Raw genomic sequence first — 23,030 nt, forward strand, 5'->3', positions numbered from 1 at the left:
AAATCCTCACAGTGATCACCATGGATAATGAATGAAATATAAGTGTGGTGTTTTAATATTGATGTGGGGCGTATGTACAGCCAAGCCTTGTCAAGGTGATTAAGGTTGCCTGTCTGTCTGTCTGTCTGTCTGTCTGTCTGTCTGTCTGTCTGTCTGTCTGTCTGTCTGTCTGTCTCACCCTGCCATGTCTGTCTGCCCTGATGCATCCAAATATCACCAGGTGCTGTTCACCCTGCCCTCAGTGTGTGTATGCGTGTGTGTGCGAAATAGAATGAGAGAGAGACAGAGAAAGAGGTGGGAGAGAGAATAAGGTAGAAAAGGAAGAGAGCGAGATAGCGAAAGAGAGAGAAATCCTGCCTCTGTAGCAAGGGCAGAGAAGGAGATGTATACGGGAGCAGAGGCGCTTCTATCAAATATCCGGTTGCTGAAATGCGCAGAAGCACCGCTGCAGCTGCGTTCCGCGTTGACTGAGCAGAGAGAGGAGGGGAGAAAAAACGGAGAGAGCGAGCGAGCAGCGTAGACGCAGTGGGACACAGAGTCAGAGAAGACTACACCGACGCACATAGCCACACAACAAATAAATAGAGAATCGACTCGAAATTGCGCGTCAACGAGCCCGACCCGAGCGGTGTGCGGCCGAAACCCTTTTCACCATGGAGACTGCGGTAAAAACACAATCTAAAATGTGAGATTTACGAAGGCAATCAGAAGAGAGCGAGAGAGTGGCTTTACCCCCTTATCTTGCGCTGGTGAATTCAATTCTGTGCTCCGTCGTCGTCGCAGTGTTTCTGGGGTAAAATGAAGAAGTTTAACATCAGGAAGGTACTGGACGGCCTAAAGGAGCAAGCGTCTTCCTCGGCTTCGTCTGGCCAGTCGGGCACCCAGGAGAACAATTTGATGCAGGAGACCCTTCAGTCCGAGAATTTTCAACTCTGCAAGGTGGGCGAGTCAGATGCATTTATTATGCAGCTGTATCAAACATTTCTGTATCAAACGTCTCTATTTTCTTACTGCATATTGGCTGCCGCGTCTCTCGATATTGATAGACTACTTAACGCGCCGCCACCTATTATTATTGATAGCCTACATCTGTTATCATCTGATGAACGGTTAAACTACTATAGCTGACCACCTGCGTTTGCCTGGTCTTTTTCATCAACATCTGTTATGTAAAGGTGTTATAATAATGATAATATAGTTTGCTTCATAGGCAACGCCATCTGTCAATTCCCAGTGTTTGTTAACCCAGCTTGTAAAATGCGCATATGGCGAATGCGTTTAGAGATCTACCAAGATAGAATAGGCTTTCCATCATAATTTAGCGTTTGTTTCTCTACATCCCAGCATTAGCCTATTTAGTCCTACCTTTATAACGATCTAGTAACTGCATAGGCCTACATATATCCCCCTTCCGTTCAAATAGACTGGTTTCATCGCTCATGCCATCTGCACTTCGCATGAACTGTCACACAGAGGGGTTGGGATTAAACAACCCGTTTCTTGCATAATTGTAATGGATTAACATGTCAATCGCTGGGTCCCTGACCGGTAGATACAGTGGCTATCAGTCTCCCACCAACACTCACCTTCCAGTTCACACACCCGATTCCCTCATTGATCCATAGAATAAGGCTGCGTCTGACATTTAGACCCGTGTTATCATGCACTGGCTCCCATTATTCATTGAATAGGTCTTGACAGAAGAATGGATGGGGTTAATAAGAGCTCACATTCGATTGACATGCACGCACTGCCGGCAAATCAGCTGGAACGAACGTAGCCCATCCTTAGGACGCCCTGCAAATCTATATTATCGTTGATACATAGGATACGTTGCTTTCTATTCAAATGGACAACCCCTTGAATTTTTGACTGTTTCTCACCTTAATTCAATTGTCATGTTTGGGCCAGGCCAAGATGACCCGAACACGAGATTGAATTGAACACCTGCATAAGGGCTATTTTATTACACATGATCATGATCATGCAGCCACAGCATCAAGTTCACGGCAATGTGTTGTAGTCCCTTGACTATCCAATACCTCAACCCCTCTGCAGAGTGGAGCACAGACTTTTTTTTTCAATGAAATCCATACTTTTGAATAAAATCGTTTATCAAATTCCACTGGGCAAAAACTGGGTGAATCAACGTTGTTTCCACGTCCTTTCAACCCTCCAAATATAGGTGATGAAGTTTAATCAACATGGAAAACTTAATGGATTTGCAACCACCGACTGTGGATGTAGCCCACTGGTGATTGTATTTATTTGTTTATTTGATGATTGTATGTATTTGTTTATTAGGATTCCCATTAGCTGTTGGGAAAGCAGCAGCTACTCTTCCCGGGGTCCACACAAAACACGAAACATGACAAGTAACAAACCACTGATACACTGATAGACAAGGACAGTCACACACATTTAAAACACACACACACAAAAAAGGATACAAACAATACAACAAGAAAAAAACATGTTTGTGTGTGTCCCACCACAGTCCCACCTTTCCATGAGAGGTTGTTCAATTCATTGTTCTTGTCTGTTAATGTTCTGTATGATGTCCTGTTTCATGTTTTGTGTGGACCTCAGGAAGAGTAGCTGCTGCTTTCCCAACAGTTAATGGGGATCCTAATAAAATGTCAAATACCAATACTTTTTTTAAAGGTCATTTTGATGTTTGCTTGAGTTATTGGAGATGGAAGGATGTTCCATGTGATCATGGCTCTGTATAATACTGTGCGTTGCCGCGACTTCATTTGGACTTGAGGACAGTGATGAGACCCATGGTGGTATGTCTTGTGCAGGGCTTGCTGCTTTGTTCTGAGCCAGCTGCAGCTTTGCTAGGTTTTTCTTTGCTGCACTTGACCATATTGCCAGACAGTGATCAAGATGGGACTAGACCAGAGCCTAAACAACTAGTACAGTTGATTTTTGTGTAAAAAAACGCAGAACATCTTGTTATAACAGACATACCCCTCCCCATCTTCACAACAACTTTGTCAATATGACTTGACCATGATAATTGACCATCCAATGTTATACTTAGGAGTTTAGCTTCCACAACTTGCTCAATGGCCACACCCTTTATACACAACTCCAATTGAGGTTTAAGTCTTAGAGAATGTTTTGAAACAAATACAATGCCTTTACTTTTAGATGTAATAATAATAATAGCAACAATTCATTTCATTTGTAAAGTGTTTTTCTCATACCCAAGGTGCTAAAATAATATACACAAGAATAATAAGAACAATCCAAAACACAGAACACAGATAACAATCAAAGCTTTATACAGTTGTCGTCAGATCCGGAAGACATGAGAACAGGGTTAGCAGAGGTCCTTGAAAGCTTTTCTGAACAGCAAGGTCTTGGGCTGTGCCTTCAAAGGAGGACATAGACTCCTCAGCCCTAATAGTGTCTGAAAGTGCATTCCACAGCTGCGGAATCATGCAACTGAAATCCCTGTCATCCATAGCTTTTAATCTGCTGCGGGGCTGCTGACAGGAGACGGACCTGGAGGAGTGAAATGTGAATTATAGATTTGTCATTGAATGCAAGTCTAAGAATAGGTAGATTTGTTCTATGTGCTCTATTTCTATGCCTTTTGCATCTTTTACTTTTGATTTTGTACACCAGCTTCAAACAGCTGAAAATACTATATTTTTGCTTATATTTCACAGCATTTTAGATGGTACAATGATTCTCTACACTGTACATTACTTGTTTTGTCAACACAAATTAGGTGAACTATTAGAATTTTAGCAACCAAGAAATGGTGGAGCGATTTCTGCATATTGCACCTTTTAAGACCACTTTATTATTAATCATCCATTCTGATACTGACTGTAACTTTTTATTTATAATTCAGTGAGCTCACTGGTTTTGGGTGCTGACATGTAGTGTGTAGAATCATCCATACATAGTCATTCTAGCTTTGTGTAAGACCAGTGGCAAATAATTTGTAGAAATAGAGAAGAGTAACAGCCCAAGGCAACTGCCCTGATGGACACCGCACTGTACATACCTGATGTTAAAAAAACCTTAATTGAAGAACACTCTGTGTTCTATTGGATACATTTACGTTTCATTAAAAAGTATGGATTTCAGTAAACAAGGGTACACAACAACAGAGGACATACATAGGTACACTGTAAGGGTTGAATAATTTAGACCAAATAGCGACTCTAAGAAGTCGGAGGTTCATTTAAAAGCTCTAGTCTGCACTCAACTCCGTGGAGCAGTTGAGGTGCTTGGCTACCCCTTGACATGACATTAGGCATACATACCATTTTTTTTATCCCTTGGGGCGATGGCAGCCCAGCTTTGAGTGATGCTGCTCATTTCTACACGGCACAGTTTTGTGCGCTTTAACATGAATATTAGTTAATGCTCTTGGGAAAGATTAATATCATTAGGCCTACATAATGTAAATGATTTGTGGTTGCCTATATCATCGACTTGAAAACGCAGGGCTATTTGTGACGTGTTTCTCTCCATCGCAAGAGTGCGCAAGGGTTTCAGCATTTGCGCTTGGCTAGACCCGTGTAGGCCTAATATCTGGAATGGTTGGCTAGAACAGCCTAAGCTACATGTCACCAATTATTTTCGTGAAAATACAAATAAAACTAAAATAGGTCTTGCGGTTTTGATCCAGCCGGGTCCTGGAGTGTCATAATTGGGTTGGCACTCCAGGCGCATATGGTCGAGGGAAATGATCCAAAGCCCAGCCCGTGTTTCCGCTGCTGCCTGCGCTAGGGCAGGTGTCTGCTACAGTGGAGGGGCTCTTACGTAATATGCTTTAGCACTCTGCTCTGCTCTGGCTTTAAGCAAACAAGTAGGCTACAACAACTCGCCGACTGACTTGCCAACTGATGCAATAGGCTCCAGCAGCACCAGCATATTGTGGTAGACCTGTCACGCCCCAAAGTGATTGGTTTTATTGCTGTGTTTTATTTCTACAGTAGTAATGTAATCACGACTAGTTGCTATGTGGGAGACACCATCAAAAGAGATGGTGTTGTTAGTATTATCTGAAAATGGGCCTATGCACACACAATATGATGGAACTTAACTGTTACGATAAAAAAAAAATCCCACATAAAATGCATGTTTTTTCTAGGGTCATTGCTGTTGTGCTCATTGTGTTGCTGTATATTTTTGTTCATTTGCCTGTTCATTTCAAGTGTTCATTCACAGACTTCAAATTGCGGTTTGAGTACGTATATCGATTGTATTATTTGGACACAAAACTAACGTTACTCTGTTGTGAGAACGCTCATGAAAATTCCCTCTAACCATGATTTACCTGTTGTTTCCGCATCGCCCTGATTTGCTGCCCTCTCATTGGATGCCCAGACTGTCCGTCATGGCTTCCCCTATCAGCCGTCGTCCATGGCCCATGACCCAGTCCAGAAGATCCTGGCCATTGGGACCCAGAGTGGCGCCCTCAGACTGTATCCTTTCTGTGTGGAGCTGTGTTTAACTCCATTGATTTGTTTGTGTTTTTGTACCCTGGGTTCCTGGGGAAGGACCTGCATGAGGCTACTCTCAGCCCAGACCAGCAGCAGGTAGGTGGGATGTATGGATAGATGGGTGGATAGACGAATGTTTGGATAGATGGATGAATGGATGGATTGAATAGAAAGACAATCAGAATGTCCTTGGAATAACAGGCTGAGCTCATGTTTTCGTATGTATAATCAGTCTACCCATATGTAATAACACATCTTACAGTATAATTGCGTGTTACATTGTAAAAATAAAAAATCCTGATATAGAGCTAGCAGCCTGTTTACAGGGCCAACAGCTTGCTGTGCTTCACAACACAAAGCAGTGGAATGGCACCACAGGGAGCCATAGCTACAGAGAGCACCCTCCCACTAGCTCGCCTCCTGCCTGCCTGCCTCCTGCCTACCTGCCTCCTGCCTGCCTGCCTCCTGCCTGCCTGCCTCTCTGCCTGCCTGCCTCTCTGCCTGCCTCCTGCCTGCCTGCCTCTCTACCTGCCTGCCTCCTGCCTGCCTGCTTCTCTGCCTGCCTGCGCCAGGCCCCTTTACTGTTCCAGCGTGTGTTCTCGCTGAAAAACAACTCATTCAGGTGTGATTAAAGGGTGGACAGGTGGGCGGCGACATGCCTCTGTCTCTCTGCCTGTCTGTGTCTGTCTTTTTGTCCCCCCATGCTGTCTGTCTTTCTGTCTGATGTCTGCCTTTGTTCCTGCTTGCGGTCTTGTACAAGTGGGCTTCATTTCTACTTATATCTGAATGAGATGAGGCAAAAACAAATCTCAGTTCTAATAGGTGCAGGATATCGGTGTTGATCTATTTGCATTGATATTAGATTGGTGTCAATCAAGATGTAACCATAGAGTTGTTGATATGCTGTTCAGTTTACACTGATGCAATACGTGCTTTCTTTGACTACTTCAGTTGATGTTGAACTGTCAGTGAATGGTTCAGGGTTTGACAATTCTTCCTCCTCACTGATGTTGGTAGCTTTGAATTTGAGAGACTAGAAAAACGTCATGACTTCAGTCAGCTCTTTGAGTGATGTGGAACAGACAGAGATAGGTTCTTATCTCTGGGAGAGGAAGGTGAATGGAGAGTCATGCAACTGCCTGCGCTTTTCCCTTTTTCGATCAGTGCTCTCGACGATGACTCGGCTCGCTCTTGCCTAATCTGATAACGATGATGCCTGGTAGGAAAGACATGCTCTTATTGTTACTTTTTTATTTGTCCTTTGATGAAGATGATTTGGCTGAGGGTCTAGTAGTAGACATGTGTTATAGCTGTAGTTGTGTAGCCCTTTGCTTAAAGTATGCCTATAGCCTCGTGCTGTAGCACTAGATTTGTCTCTGGTGCTTTGTCTCTGAGTCTGATTGTATTAGCCTTATAGGACTACTTGCTCGCTATACTTGTAACTATGTTCTGTTGCAATCCTTGCAGCTCTAGCTCTTTGTCTGTTGTGTGGCTGTATACTATAGCCTTAGGTCTTTGATGTTCTGTCTGTCCTGTAGATCTGTTTCTGCCCTGTAGCTCTATCTCTGCCCCGTAGCTCTATGTCTGTCATGTAGCTTTATCTCTGTCCTGTAGCTCTATCTCTGTCCTGTAGCTCTATCTCTGTCCTGTAGATCTGTTTCTGCCCTGTAGCTCTATCTCTGTCCTGTAGATCTGTTTCTGCCCTGTAGCTCTTTCTCTGCCCCGTAGCTCTATGTCTGTCCTGTAGCTTTATCTCTGTCCTGTAGCTCTATCTCTTTCCTGTAGATCTGTTTCTGCCCTGTAGCTCTGTCTGTCCTGTAGCTATATATCTGCCCTGTAGCTCTATGTCTGTCCTGTAGCTCTATCTCTGTCCTGTAGCTCTATGCCTGTCCTGTAGCTCTATCTCTGCCCTGTAGCTCTGTCTGTCCTGTAGCTCTGTCTGTCCTGTAGCTATATCTCTGCCCTGTAGCTCTATGTCTGTCCTGTAGCTCTATCTCTGTCCTGTAGCTCTATATCTGTCCTGTAGCTCTATGCCTGTCATGTAGCTCTGTCTGTCCTGTAGCTCTTTCTCTGTCCTGTAGCTCTTTCTCTGTCCTGTAGTTCTATGTCTGTCCTGTAGCTCTGTTTCTGCCCTGTAGCTATATGTCTGTCCAGTAGCTCTATCTCTATCATGTGGCTTTATGTCTGTCCTGTAGCTCTATGTCTGTCCTGTAGCTCTATGTTTGTCATGCAGCTCTATGTCTGTCCCGTAGCTCTATGCCTGTTCTGTAGCTCTATATCTGTCCCATAGCTCTATGTTTGTCCTGTAGCTATATGTCTGTCCTGTAGCTCTATGTCTGTCCTGTAGTTCTATCTCTGTCCTGCATCTCTATGTCTGTCATGTAGCTCTATGCCTGTTCTGTAGCTCTATCTCTGTCCTGTTGCTTTATGCCTGTCATGTAGCTCTATGTCTGTCCTGTATCTATATCTCTGTCCTGTAGCTTTATGCCTGTCATGTAGCTCTATATCTGTTCTGTAGCTCTATGTCCTGTAGCTCTATGTCTGTTCTCTAGCACTATCTCTGTCCTGGAGCTCTATGTCTGGCTCATAGCTCTATGTCTGTATTGCAGCACTATGTATGTCCTGTAGCTCTATCTCTGTCCTGTAGCTCTACATCTGTCCTGTAGCTCTATGCCTGTCATGTAGCTCTGTCTGTCCTGTAGCTCTTTCTCTGTCCTGCAGTTCTATGTCTGTCCTGCAGCTCTGTTTCTGTCCTGTAGCTATATGTATGTCCAGTAGCTCTATCTCTATCATGTGGCTTTATTACTGTCCTGTAGCTCTATGTTTGTCCTGCAGCTCTATATCTGTCCCGTAGCTCTATGCCTGTTCTGTAGCTCTATATCTGTCCCATAGCTCTATGTTTGTCCTGTAGCTATGTCTGTCCTGTAGCTATATGTCTGTCATGTAGCTCTATCTCTGTCCTGTAGCTATATGTCTGTCCTGTAGCTCTATGTCTGTCATGTAGCTATATCTCTGTCCAGTACCTCTATCCTCTAGCTTTATGTCTGTTCTGTAGCTCTATGTCTGTCCTCTATCTCTGTGTCCAGTAGCTGTATCTCTGTCCTGTAGCCATATGTCTGTCCTGTAGCTCTATCTCTCCTTAGCTTTATGTCTGTCCTGTAGCTCTATGTTGGTCCTGTAGCTCTATCTCTGTCCCATAGCTCTATGTCTGTCCTGTAGCTCTATGTCTGTCCTGTAGCTCTATGTCTGTCCTGTAGCTATGTCTGTCCTGTAGCTCTATCTCTGTCCTGTAGTTCTATGTCTGTCCAGTAGCTCTATCTCTATTCTGTAGCTTTATCTGTCCTGTAGCTATGTCTGTCCTGTAGCTATGTCTGTCCTGTAGCTCTATCTCTGTCCTGTAGCTTTATGCCTGCCATGTAGCTCTATATCTGTTCTGTAGCTCTATGCCTGTCCCGTAGCTCTATGTCTGTTCTGTAACACTATCTCTGTCCTGTAGCTCTATATCTGGCTCGTAGCTCTATGTCTGTCCTGTAGCTCTATGTCTGTCATGCAGCGCTACTGCTGTCCTGTGGCTATATGCATGTTCTGTAGCTCTATCTCTATCCTGTGGCTCTATGTCTGTCCTGCAGCTCTATGTCTGTCCTGTAGCACTATCTCTGTCCTGCAGCTCAACAGTATGTCCTGTAGCTCTATGTCTTTCCTGTAGCTCTATCTCGGTCCTGTAGCCTGTAAGGCTAGCTGTTATCAGTGTGACTGTGGTGAGGCTGTTGGCGGTGCTCTCCTCTCCTTTCCTCCCATGGAGGATAACAGGATGTGGCAGATCAAGGGCCTGAGCCTGGCAGCGGGCGGAGCTGAGCGGGCTGGAGAACTACGGCAGGGGAAGAGGAGAAGACAGTAGAGGGTCCCCAGATCTGCCAGCCTAGTGAATGGCCTGTGATCCTAAAAACTGTCCCGTTTGTGATGTTGGCCAGGGTTAGGACGATGTGTTTACTGTCCCTTTGGTAATGTCAGAGAGAGAGCGAGAGACGCATGTACCTACACACAGAAACACATCACACACACACAGAAACACATCACACACACAGAAACACATCACACACACACAGAAACACAGAGAGAGACACAAAGAGAGAGTGAGAGAGGCACAGAAAAAACACAGAGCGATAGAGGAGAAGCGAAGAGGGGAGAAGGAGAGAAAATAATTCTCTTGATGTCATGCGCCACTTAACTTCTCAGCTAAGGTTAGACCCATGCAGCTCCTGTGCTTTTCAACAAGCATGAAAGTCATATTGATCTGTGTGTTGTAATGATCTTTACTGCACACATACACACATGCACACGCACACATGCACACACACACACACACACACACACACACACACACACACACACACACACACACACACGCCCTGTCTCAATTGTTTGGGATCAATCTGCATCATTAGGCTCTGCAGCAATATTTTCTTTGTCTCAAAATATGTAGGGAGCAATTGAAAGATGTCTGGCTGCACCAGCAGTTTAGCTATATTAAATGATCTGCTCATTGAAGTGTGAGAGGATAGAGAGAAAGGACTGTGTTACTAATACAGACTGCAGAATGACCATATTACAGATGGGGTACTTCCCTTCTTCAAGTAGCCACTCATCTAACATGCCCATATCAGTGAAATGTTTGCAGTGGTTTCCAAGCTTTCATATATCCATGGCTTCCAGAATGGGAGGAAAGATGGAGGGAGGTGTTTCTACAGTATTGAACCAGGTCCGCAATCTGTGTGTGTGTTTTGGTGGCCTGTGGGTGTTTCTATGCAGCAGTGCCTGGCATGATGACTCCTTCACACCAGGGTGGGCGAGCAGGGGAAATAGCAGTCCTATAACCCAGCCGGACAGACACAGATCAATGGGTCAAATTGTCGCGCCGCACACCGACAGATTGTCTCATCACCGGGGCAGAGGGTGTTGGAGAAATCACACACACACACACACACACACACACACACACACACACACACACACACACACACACACACACACACACACACACACACACACACACACACACACACACACACACACACACACACACACAGATGAATGCTCTGGCACACATACACATAGGTACACGCGTACACATACACGCACAGGCACACACATTGCAGAGTTATACACTCCATTTCCATCCATGTTGCCTCTTTGTTGTTTAATGCATTATTGGTCCACAGTATTGGTATTACAATGCGACTAGAATCTCTATCTGGCTTACCCCTTCCCTGCTGTAGGGATTTGGTTGTAGAGATCTGGCTGTAGAGATCTGGCTGTAGAGATCTGCTGTAGAGATCTGGTTGTAGGGATCTGCTGTAGAGATCTCTGTAGAAATCTGCTGTAGATGTCAGGCTGTAGAGATCTGCTGTAGAGATCTGGTTGTAGAGATCTGGTTGTAAAGATCTGGTTGTAGAGATCTGCTGTATAGATCTGCTTAGAGATCTGGCTGTAGAGATCTGGTTGTAGACATCTTCTGTAGAGATCTGGCTGTAGAAATCTGCGGTAGAGACGTGGTTGTAGAAATCTGTTGTAGAGATCTGGCTGTAGAGGTCTGGTTGTAGAGATCTGCTGTAGAGATCTGGTTGTAGAGATCTGGCTGTAGTTGTCAGGCTGTAGAGATCTGCTGTAGAGATCTGGTTGTAAAGATCTGCTATAGAGATCTGGCTGTAGAGATCTGCTGTAGAGTTCTGGCTGTAGAGATCTACTTGTAGAGAACTGCTGTAGAGATCTGGTTGTATAAATCTGCCTTAGAGATCTGCTTGTAGAGATCTACCGTAGAGATCTGGTGGTAGAGACCTGCTGTAGAGGTCTGGTTGTAGAGATCTGGCTATAGAGATCTGGTTGTAGAGATCTGCCTCAGAGATCTGCCGTAGAGATCTGCCTGTAGAGATCTGCTGTAGAGGTCTGATTGTAGAGATCTGCCTCAGAGATCTGCCGTAGAGATCTGCCTGTAGAGATCTGCCTCAGAGATATGCCGTAGAGATATGCCTGTAGAGATCTGCTGTAGAGGTCTGGTTGTAGAGATCTTGCTGTAGAGATCTGGCTATAGAGATCTGGTTGTAGAGATCTGGCTATAGAGATCTGGTTGTAGAGATCTGCTGTAGAGGCTTAGCTTCTTACAGAGTGGTCCTGTGTGGCTCAGTCGGTAGAGCATGGCACTTGCAATGCCAAAGGCAGTGTGTTCGATTCCAACTGGGACCACCCATACATAACATGTATGCACGCTTGTCTGTAAGTCCTTTTGAATAAAAGCGTCTGCTTACATGTATATTATTATTCTATATTGTGAGAGTAGAGCAGCTAGCTGTGATGCTGGATTGAGAGAGAGAGAGACTAATTAAACAGCACAGGCCAGCCAGCCTCACAGAGAAGAGATGTTCAATTTTCCAGGTCAGAAGCCACTGTGCATTTATCTATTGATCTATTTGTAGTTTTATCAGATTTTTAAAATCATTTGGGATTTTTTACCCTTCCCTTCCCTGGTCTGGCGTCTCTCGTCGTGAGCTAACCATTTCAGATGGCACTCCACGGTACAGTCCAGGCCTGGGGTTGTGTGTGTGTGTATGTGTGTGTGTGTGTGTGTGTGTGTAAGTTTGCGTGTGTATGTGGGTGTCAGTATTTACATAATGTGCTGAAGCTGAGGGGAGCCAAGGCTGAATGAGACAGCAACAGAGAGGCCGTTCAAAGTAGCCTGGCTGCTGTGTGTGTGTGTGTGTGTGTGTGTGTGTGTGTGTGTGTGTGTGTGTGTGTGTGTGTGTGTGTGTGTGTGTGTGTGTGTGTGTGTGTGTGTGTGTGTGTGCGTGTGTGCGTGTGTGTGTGCGTGTGTATATGTTTGTGTGTCTGGCTTTTGTATGCACGTGTGTGTGAGTGAAATTAGCATGTGTATATTTTACAATCTCACCGTGTGTGTGTGTGTGTGTGTGTGTGTGTGTGTGTGTGTGTGTGTGTGTGTGTGTGTGTGTGTGTGCGTGCATGCGTGTATGTGTGTGTGCATATGTTTGTGTGTCTGGCTTTTGTATGCACGTGTGTGTGAGTGAAATTAGCATGTGTATATTTTACAATCTCACCATGTGTGTGTGCATATATCCTGCATTCACACAGGCAGCCCAATTATGATAAATGTTTCACCAATTGGTGTTTTGACCAATCAGATCAGCTCTGAAAAATATCTGATGTGAAAAGATCTGATGTGATTGATCAAAAGAACAATTAGTGGAAAAAAGATCAGAATTGGGCTGCCTGTGTAAACAAAGCCTATATACACTCCCCCACATATTTATTTGGACAGTGAAGCTAAAACCAGCATTTTGGATTTGAGAAATGTTTCTATGAGAAAACAGAACAGAATGGCACATTTTATTTGAGGGTATTTCCATCCATATCTGTTTTAATGTTTAGAAATGAATGGAGTCACTTTTATTGTAAATAAAAATATAATATGTTTCTGGACATACATTAATGTGCCCAGCAAACAGGGGACTTCCTAATGACATTAGGCAACGTTCCTATTAGGTCCCTTTAAGGGTTTTGATGAGACGTTATCCCAGTGACGTTCTGAGAACATTCTAGGAAGATTACAATATATCGTTAAGCTCAGTTTGGTCGCAGAATAATGTTGTAATAAGGATGTTTTGATGTCCATTATGGGAACATTACGAAAATGTTCCTATTTGGTTCTGATTGAACATTATCCATGGGACATTCAATGACCACAAGGAAACGTTCACTTGGTTTAGTCCCTACCAGGACGTCACTGAGGACCATGCCAGGGCCTTTTTAGGACATTCTCAGGACTTTCATTTTACTAGTCATTAGGACGTCACGTGATGGTCCCAAGGGAACTTCCCTGCAAAAAACAACTGTCGTTAAGACGTCCTCGGAACGTCACGAAATAGTCACCTAAAGTGGTCAGGAATTTGCATCATGGTCCCCTGGAGGTTTTGTCTAGTTCCTGGTTTGTTGCATTCCAGGATGTCCTAACGACTCATTTTTGTTTGCAGGGTGGATGGAAAATCATGAATAAATCGTGAATAATGATAAGTGAGAAAGTTACAGAGGCATAAATATCAACTCCCCTCCTCCTCCCCCCCGTAAACGTAATAGATTACAAAAAGACGAACTGTAATACATTACGTTAAGAGCAAAAAAGCATGATTACTTATAAGATTACTTTTAAATTCAGACAGGATGTTTGTGAAATAAATCTTTGACACCTTTCTGTTTTCTCAATTACATTTAAATCATCATTGAAAAAAGGTGCAAGTTTAAGTTCCACCTGAGCGAGTCTGACCACTATGATGACACACTAAATGTGTTTAATGGATAGCAGGAAAAGAGCAGGAATAGGCTTTCGTAGGTTACAGTCCAAGCTATGTCTTCCAATGGTGTGACTGCTGTCGGCATCCAAAGATGATCTAACTTGAATAAACGCTTGGAGGACGACAGCAGTGGTGTAGCCTACGGGCGATACGGATATCACTTCTTATTTAACTTTTTGCACCACAGATTGTGGTTGTTGTGGATGGCTGTTCACAAATGTAAACCGTATGTGTATTTTAATGTAAGTTGCCTATCAATCATTGTTTTTGTGGCCAGTGGACAGCCAGTGAAAAATGTGCCCTTGCATCAGCTGCATAGTGCAGATCCAGGGCCTGATTAATGTCGGGGCTTACATGGGATGAAGCCCGTAGGGGGCCCTTGAGACAGAGAGAAATGGAAATGTGTATACACAGTTGAAGTCAGAATACATTTAAACTCAGTTTTTCCCAATTCCTGACATTATATCCTCTTAAACATTCTCTGTCTTAGGTCAGTTAGGATCACCACTTTATTTTAAGAATGTGAAATGTCAGAATAATAGTAGAGAGAAGGATTTATTTCAGCTTTTATTTAATTCATCACATTCCCAGTGGGTCATAAGTGTACATACACTGAATTAGTATTTGATAGTATTGCCTTTAAATTGTTTATCTTGGGTCAAACGTTCCGGGTAGCCTTCCGCAAGCTTCCCACAATAAGTTGGGTGAATTTTGGCCCATTCCTCCTGACAGAGCTGGTGTAACTGAGTCAGGTTTGTAGAACTCCTTGCTCGCACACACTTTTTCAGTTCTGCCCACAAATTTTCTATAGGATTGAGGTCAGGGCTTTATGATGGCCACTCCAATACCTTGACTTTGTTGTCCTTAAGCCATTTTGCCACAATTTTGGAAGTATGCTTGGGGTCATTGTCCATTTGGAAGACCAAGCTTTAACTTCCTGACTGATGTCTTGAGTTGTTGCTTCAATATATCCACATCATTTTACTCCCTCATGATGCCATCTATTTTGTGAAGTGCACCAGTCCCTCCTGCAACAAAGCACCCCACAACATGATGCTGCCACCCCGTGCTTTTCCAAGTTGTTTAAAGGCACAGTCAACTTAGTGTGTGTAAACATCTGACCCACTGGAATTGTGATACAGTGAATTATAAGTGAAATAATCTGTCCGTAAACAATTGTTGGAAAAATCACTTGTGTCATGCACAAAATAGATGTCCTAACCGACCTGCCAAAACTATAGTTTGTCAACAAGAAATGTGTGGAGTGGTTGAAAAACAAGTTTTAATGACTCCAACCTAAGTGTATGTAAACTTACGACTTCAACTGTATACAGTATGATTTAAAAGTTTGGACACACTTATTCATTCAAGTGTTTCTTTATTTGGACTATTTTCTACATTGTTGAATAATAGTGAAGGCATCAAAACGATGAAATAACACATATGCGGAGATTGGAGTATTATTATTTGACCATGCTGGTCATTTATGAACATTTGAACATCTTGGCCATGTTCTGTTATAATCTCCACCCGGCACAGCGAGAAGAGGACTGGCCACACCACATAGCCTGGTTCCTCTCTAGGTTTCTTCCTAGGTTCTGGCCTTTCTAGGGAGTTTTTCCTAGCCACCGTGCTTCTACACCTGCATTGCTTGCTGTTTGGGGTTTTAGGCTGGGTTTCTGTACAGCACTTTGAGATATCAGCCGGCTATATATTTTTTGATTTGATATGGAGTCATGTTATAACCGAAAACGTGTTAAACAAATCAAAATATATTTCATATTTGAGATTCTTCAAAGTAGTCACCCTTTGCCTTGATGACAGCTTTGCACACTCTTGACATTCTCTCAACCATAAGTTAGTCACCTGGAATGCATTTCAATCAACAGGTGTGCCTTGTTAAACGGTCATTTGTGGAATTTCTTTCCTTAATGCGTTTGAGCCCATCAGTTGTGTTGTGACAAGGTAGGGGAGGTATACAGAAGATAGCCCCATTTGGTAAAATACCAAGTCCGTTTTATGGCAAGAACAGCTCAAATAAGAGAAACAACAGTCCATTATTACTTTATGACATGAAGTTATGTTAATCCAGAAAAGTTCAAGAACTTTTAATGTTTCTTCAAGTGCAGTCGCAAAAACCATCAAGCTCTATGATAAAACTGGCTCTCATGAGGACAGCCACAGGAAAGGAAGACCCAGAGTTAACTCTGCTGCAGAGGATAAGTTCATTAGAGTTCCCAGCCTCAGAAATTGCAGCCCAAATAAATGCTTCAGTGAGTTCAAGTAACAGACACATCTCAACATCAACTGTTCAGTGGAGACTGCGTGAATCAGTCCTTCATGGTCGAATTGCCACTACTGAAGGCCAACAAGAAGAAAATACTTGCTTTGGCCAAGAAACACAAGCAATGTGTATTAGACTGGTGGAAATCTGTCATTTGGTCAGATGAGTCCAGATTTGAGATTTTTGTGAGAGGCAGAGTAGGTGAACAGATGATCTCCGCATGTGTGGTTCCCAGTGTGAAACATGGCAGAGGAGGTGTGATGGTGTGTGGGTGCTTTGCTGGTGGCACTGTCTGTGATTTATTTAGAATTCAAGGCACACTTAACCAGCATGGCTACCACAGCATTCTGCAGTGATATGCCATCCCATCTGGTTTGCGCTTAGTGCGACTATTATTTGTTTTTCAACATGACAATGACACACCTCCAGGCTGTGTAAGGGCTATTTGACCAAGAAGGAGAGTGATGGAGTGCTGCATCAGATGACCTGGCCTCCACAATCACCCGACCTCAACCGAATTGAGATGGTTTGGGATGTGTTGGACCGAGTTGGACCGCAAAGTGAAGGAAAAGCAGCCAACAAACTCCTTCAAGACTGTTAGAAAAGCATTGCAGGTGAAGCTGGTTGAGAGAATGCCAAGAGTGTGCAAAGCTGTCTTCAAGGCAAAGGGTGAAGAATCTCAAAAATAAAATATATTTTGATTTGTTTCACACATTTTTGGTTACTACATGATTCCATATGCGTTATTTTGATGTCTTCACTATCATTCTACAATGTAGACAAATAGAAACAAAGAAAGAAAAACCCTTCAATGAGTAGGTGTGTCCAAACTTTTGACTTGGACTGTATATACAATGCCTTCAAAAGTATTCATCCCCCTTGGTGTTTTTCCTATTTGTTGCATTAAAAACTGTTATTTAAATCGATTTCTATTTGGATTTCATGTAATGGACATACACAAAATAGTCCAAATTGGTGAAGTGAAATGAAAGAATTAGGGAAAAGTGGTGCGTGCATATGTTTCCCCCCTTTCGCTATGAAGCCCCTAAATAAGATCTGGTGCAACCAATTACCTTCAGAAGTCACATAATTAGTTAAATAAAGTCCAACTGTGTGCAATCTAGGTGCCACATGATCTTTCACATGATCTCAGTATATATACACCTGTACTGAAAAGCCCCAAAGTCTGCAACACCACTAAGCAAGGGGCACCACCAAGCAAGCGGCACCATGAAGACCAAGGAGCTCTCCAAACAGGTCAGAGACAAAGTTGTGGAGAAGTACAGATCAGGGTTGGGTTAATAAAAAAATATCCAAAACTTTGAATTTCCCTTGGAGCACCATTAAATCCATTGTTAAAAATTGGAAAGAATATGGCACCACAACAAACCTGCCAAGAGAGACTCAAACCCACCAAAACTCATGGACCAGGCAAGGAGGGCATTAATCAGAGAGGCAACAAAGAGACCAAAGATAACCCTGAAGGAGCTGCAAAGCTCCACAGCGGAGATTGGAGTATCTGTCCAAAGTCTTAGATGAAGGGAAGGAGACAGAAGGATTTTTAAGCTTTGAGTCAAATGAGACATGGATTGTGTATGTGTGCCATTCAGAGGGTTGATGGGCAAGACAAAAGATTTAAGCGTCAATGAACGCTTAAAAAAACAGTCAGAACTGCAATGCTGCTGGGTTTTTCTCGCTCAGCAGTTTTCCGTGTGTATCAAGAATGGTCCACCACCCAAAGGGCATCCTGTCAATTTGACATGACTGTGGGAAGCAACATTGGCCAGCAGCCCTGTGTTAAACTCTCAACACCTTGTGGGGGGGGGGGGGGTTGTGAGTACAGTCAATGTCATTGCACTGAAGGGCTTTTTTAACATCTGTAAAGCTGCTGTTCCCTTTTCTAATCTCACTAGATGGAAGTGGTCACCATCCCTGTCCACTTGGACAGTGTATATTTATTTCACAGTGTTTTTCAACCCAAAGTCTCTTAGCCATGACAAGCTCTACAGGGTGACTTTTGAACAATAAAATAGGTTGTCATAGAAATCATCTGTTTGTGATGTCATTCCAGATCCTATTAAATAATGTGCTGTATGTACAATGACCTATTCCTATTCCTATACTGGCTCCTGCTGCCTCTCCGACCAACCGTCCTTTATCTCTCTGCTGCTGAGCCCCTGTCCTGCCTAGAATGATGGCTGTGTGTGTGTGTGTGTGTGTGTTTGTGTTATTCTGCTTAGGAAGAAGGGCACGTGATTCAACGGTTTGCTCATGGAAAAGTTTTAGTGAGAGATTAAACTTTGTCTTTACTCAGAAAACGATGCTCCCTTCCTCGTCCGCCACCCGACAGAGGCCTAACAGGCAGACAAGGAATAGAGGAATATAATATAAATGGTGGGTACTGTGGATCAGACTGGCTACTGTGGTTAATCCACAGTCAGGACTGAAGTGGCATGATGTGGCCATGGTAACCAGAGTATGTGGTCCCCAATCTGTGGTGCATTGCACTCCCAATGAGGAATTCTACACCTGAGTTATCTTAGAGAAATTGAAATGGAGATTACCCACTGTGTTTTGGTCTGTTTGCTTACCCTTCTTTTGTGTCAGTCTCTCTCTCTCTCTCGCTCTCTCTATTTCTCCTCTTCTCTTTTTGCTCTCTCTTTCCCACCCTCCCTCCTCTACTCCTCCTCTACTGCTTTTGATCAACACTCCTCTCCTTCCCCCTGGCACTGCAGATGGTAGTGTTTGGGTGTTGGTTGTGTGTGTGTGTTGGCCAGGTGAGGTAGAAACCAGACTGTGCTGTGCTGTGTCCCAGTGCAGTCCAGGCCAGGCTACCTGGTCGTGGGGACGTCACCTACCTGTTCACTAATTACAGTCAATAGATTTCAGCACACACTTGACTGGCTCCTCACTGTAAATACAGACCTCATTTGGACGCTGAGAGGGAGACATACAGGTACACACTGCAAACACGCGCGCACACACACACCCACACAGGTTAAACACATGGAGGCAGGCACACACACACACAGAAACAAGCAATGTAGAGACGTATACACACACGCACATACACTTCATTACATTTAGGGGGTGACAGGCCGGCGGGAGGCTGGAGGCTGCAGAGAGGCTGACAGAGTGTCTGTCATTCAGCCAGTGGGTCTTTCCATCAAAGGTTGCCCAGGGCCCATAGATCCATCTTATCGCCCCCACACTTCAAAGAAATCCTTCCAGGGCAGCCTGCTGCAGTCGATAGATGCCCCCGGCGAGGCAACCTTAGTGGGCACATATCTGAGGATCTCTCCCTCTCTCCCTCCAATTACCTCCTGCCTCCATGGTGGAGGGGAATAGCTAATGCTAGAGAAAGGGAGGGAAGAGAGTGTCATTATGAAGGGCTAATATGAGCTTGATGAGTGAAAGGCAGAGCCAGTGTGTGTACTGAACCCCCTCTTTGAAAAAAGTATTAAACTAGAGGGGAGAAAGAGTTCTTGAATAGGGGCAGTGTTTACTTTACCAACATTTTCTCCTACAAAAGGGTGTTTGTGTGACTCGTAGATTGAAAAAAAAAAACATGGCAGATTTGGAATTCATGCTAAACATTCTTAAACATAATGCCATAATTGTATTATATAAATGTCACATCGTATCAAATGTCATATCATAATGTCATAGTCATTGTAATTTAAAAGCTCAGATTAGAGTGACAGGTACAGTAGAGGCTGGGATCTGTTTTTAATGCTAGTACCAGTCATCTGCATTAACCAGGCTGTGGTTGGCTCCAGTGATAGAGTAAACACATGCAAACACAGCTTACCCACCTAATATTTAATGAATAGCGTTAATACCCACCTATTATGTTCAATCAATAGAAAAGTTTAAAGTTTTAATGTCCCGTGCACAAGTACAGTGAAAGGCCATTCTTGCAACCTCTAAACCCAACAATGCAGTAATCAATAACCATGTAATACTAGAAAAATCATATATAAGGTAGAACAATAACACAGGGTCAATTAGTTCTGGTACCATAATTACAATGTGCAGGGATACTGGAGTGATAGAGGTAGATACAGTATGTGAGGGTTCAGGTGACTAGGAATCCGAATGTATGATAAACAGAGTAGCAGCAGCGTACAGTATATGAGGATTGTATGTGAGTGGGCGTGTGTGTGTATAGTCAGTATAAAGGTATGTGCATATTAAGCGCGTGTGAGCAAATGATGAAGTGAGTGTTTGTGTGTGTGTTGGAGTGTCAGCGTGCGTGACACTCCAACACACACACAAACTACTACTCGCCTCCTGTCATTTTGGAAATGTTAACATATATTTTTCTACCTCTACATCCCTGGCTGTCCTCATCCCTGAGAGTAATGTGATGACATGACAAGGCACTAACAACAGGCTTTAGAGTGACAGTTGGATCTGTCTGAAATGCTAGTACAACAATCATGTGCAGGTTGAGATAGTAGCATGCAGGTTGCATTGGTAACCAACATCTCTGAGAGTGATGTGATGACATGGGACCTGACTCCCTGGATCTTTGCCCATTCTTCAATACAAAACTGCTCCAGCTCCTTCAAGTTGGATGGGTTCCGCTGGTGTACAGCAATATTTAAGTCATACCACAGATTCTCAATTGGATTGAGGTCTGGGCTTTGACTAGGCCATTCCAAGAAATGTAAATGTTTCGAATTTACTTAACTGACTTGCCTTGTTAAATAAAGGTTACATTTTTTAAATATAATTTTTTAAATAGCACATCCCCACTCTCACCTCTCCAGTCCTGCCATAGTGTAATCTAGGAGTCCCCTCCCACAGGAGACTCAGTTGCTATGGAAAACTACAGACAGATAGAGGCTATGGAAATTGGACACTGGCTACGGGTATAACTGGGTTTGCTGCACTGTACGGCCGGTTGGAAGAATATCCATGGAAGTGGACAGTCCAGACTATACAGAAAATTGGCCAATGTTACCTAGTGTTGATTTTTCAGTGTAACATTTCTAGTGTAGATTCAGGGTTAAATTAACTCTGTAAGAGTGAAATTAACACTCGGTCATGTAAAATTACCCCAGTGTTGGTTTTAATAACCACTGTTGAGTGTGAAAGTGTGATTGTGTCAGTAAAACATTCTCATTCTCACCGCACTCATCATGATCAGATTTCCCAGCACGTCTACCGCAGGTCACGCTTTTTAGGATTGTTTTTAATATCTGTGTGTTTGTATGTGCATTGATTGATTGATTGATTAATCTTATGCTACACAAAGATAAATAACATATACTTTTCGAAACAAATCCAATTAAGTTTGATTTATTGCACCTGTTTCTGAAATGGTTTTCCAGTTTAAATGGTTTAGATAGTCTCCTCACAATGTTCCTAACCCTAATAGTCATTCTGAATGTAGGTTAAGAGTGAATAAAAATTCCAACTGTTGGATGTCCTAACTCTGGCTGGATTCCAATAGGAATTATATGTCCCTTTGCAAGCCTGCATAATGTGACTTGCAGGCTTGATGTGGCCTGTAAACCATGAGCTTCCTAACGCCACTGTGATAGGGTAAAACTTGGCGGTCAATTTAAGGCCTTATGACATAAACTCAGCAAACTGCGTTTATTTTCAGCAAACTTAACATGTGTAAATATTTGTATGAACATAACAAGATTGAACAACTGAGACATGAACTGAACAAGTTCCACAGATATGTGACTAGCAGAAATGGAATAATGTGTCCCTGAACAAAGGGGGGGTCAAAATAAACAGTAACAGTCAGTATCTGGTGTGGCCACCAGCTGCATTAAGTACTGCAGTGCATCTCCTCCTCATGGGCTACACCAGATTTGCCAGTTCTTGCTGTGAGATGTTACCCCACTCTTCCACCAAGGCACCTGCAAGTTCCCGGATATTTCTGGGGGGGAATGGCCCTAGCCCTCACCCTCCGATCCAACAGGTCCCAGACGTGCTCAATGGGATTGAGATCCGGGCTCTTCGCTGGTTATGGCAGAACACTGACATTCCTGTCTTGCAAGAAATCAGGCACAAAACGAGCAGTATGGCTGGTGGTATTGTCATGCTGGAGGGTCATGTCAGGATGAGCCTACAGGAAGGGTACCACATGAGGGAGGAGGATGTCTTCCCTGTAACGCACAGCGATGAGATTGCCTGCAATGACAACAAGCTCAGTCCGATGATGCTGTGACACCGCCCCAGACCAATCGATCAGAGTACAGGCCTCGGGGTAACGTTCATTCCTTCGACGATAAACGAGAATCCGACCATCACCCCTGGTGAGACAAAACTGCGACTCGTCAGTGAAGAGCACTTTTTGCCAGTCCTGTCTGGACCAGCGACGGTGGGTTTGTGCCCATAGGTGACATTATTGCCGGTGATGTCTGGTGAGCACCTGCCTTACAACAGGCCTATAAGCCCTCAGTCCAGCCTCTCTCAGCCTATTACGGACAATCTGAGCCCTGATGGAGCTATTGTGCGTTCCCGGTGTAACTCGGGCAGTTGCTGTTGCCATCCTGTACCTGTCCCACAGGTGTGATGTTCGGATGTACCGATTCTGTGCAGGTGTTGTTACGTGAGGACGATCAGCTGTCCGTCCTGTCTCACTGTAGCGCTGTCTTAGGCGTCTCACAGTACAGACATTGCAACTTATTGCCCTGGCCACATCTGCAATCCTCATACCTCCTTGCAGCATGCCTAAGGCACGCTCACGCAGATGAGCCTGTTAGTGATACCAATGGGCATCTTTCTTTGGTGTTTTTCAGAGTTAGTAGAAAGGCCTCTTTAGTGTCCTAAGTTGTTATAACTGTGACCTTAATTTCCTACCGTCTGTAAGCTGTTAGTGTCTTAACAACCGTTCCACAGGTGCATGTTCATTAATTGTTTATGGGTCATTGAACAAGCATGGGAAACCGT

At 43.7% G+C, this 23,030-nt stretch overlaps 1 protein-coding gene across 1 annotated transcript in view; it reads left to right on the forward strand.

Annotated features, from left to right (window-relative positions):
- The first annotated feature begins 473 nt into the window (after nt 1-473).
- Nucleotides 474-23,030, forward strand: part of stxbp5a (syntaxin binding protein 5a (tomosyn)) — a 164,807-nt gene continuing 142,250 nt past the window's right edge. Inside the window, exons 1-2 of the mRNA XM_065008922.1 lie at nt 474-939; nt 5,356-5,453. Of these exons, the coding sequence (XP_064864994.1) occupies nt 799-939; nt 5,356-5,453 (239 nt within the window). The 5' untranslated portion in view covers nt 474-798. The remainder of the gene's footprint in view (nt 940-5,355; nt 5,454-23,030) is intronic.

This window comes from Oncorhynchus nerka, linkage group LG24 (assembly GCF_034236695.1).
Source record: "Oncorhynchus nerka isolate Pitt River linkage group LG24, Oner_Uvic_2.0, whole genome shotgun sequence".
NCBI lineage: Eukaryota > Metazoa > Chordata > Actinopteri > Salmoniformes > Salmonidae > Oncorhynchus > Oncorhynchus nerka.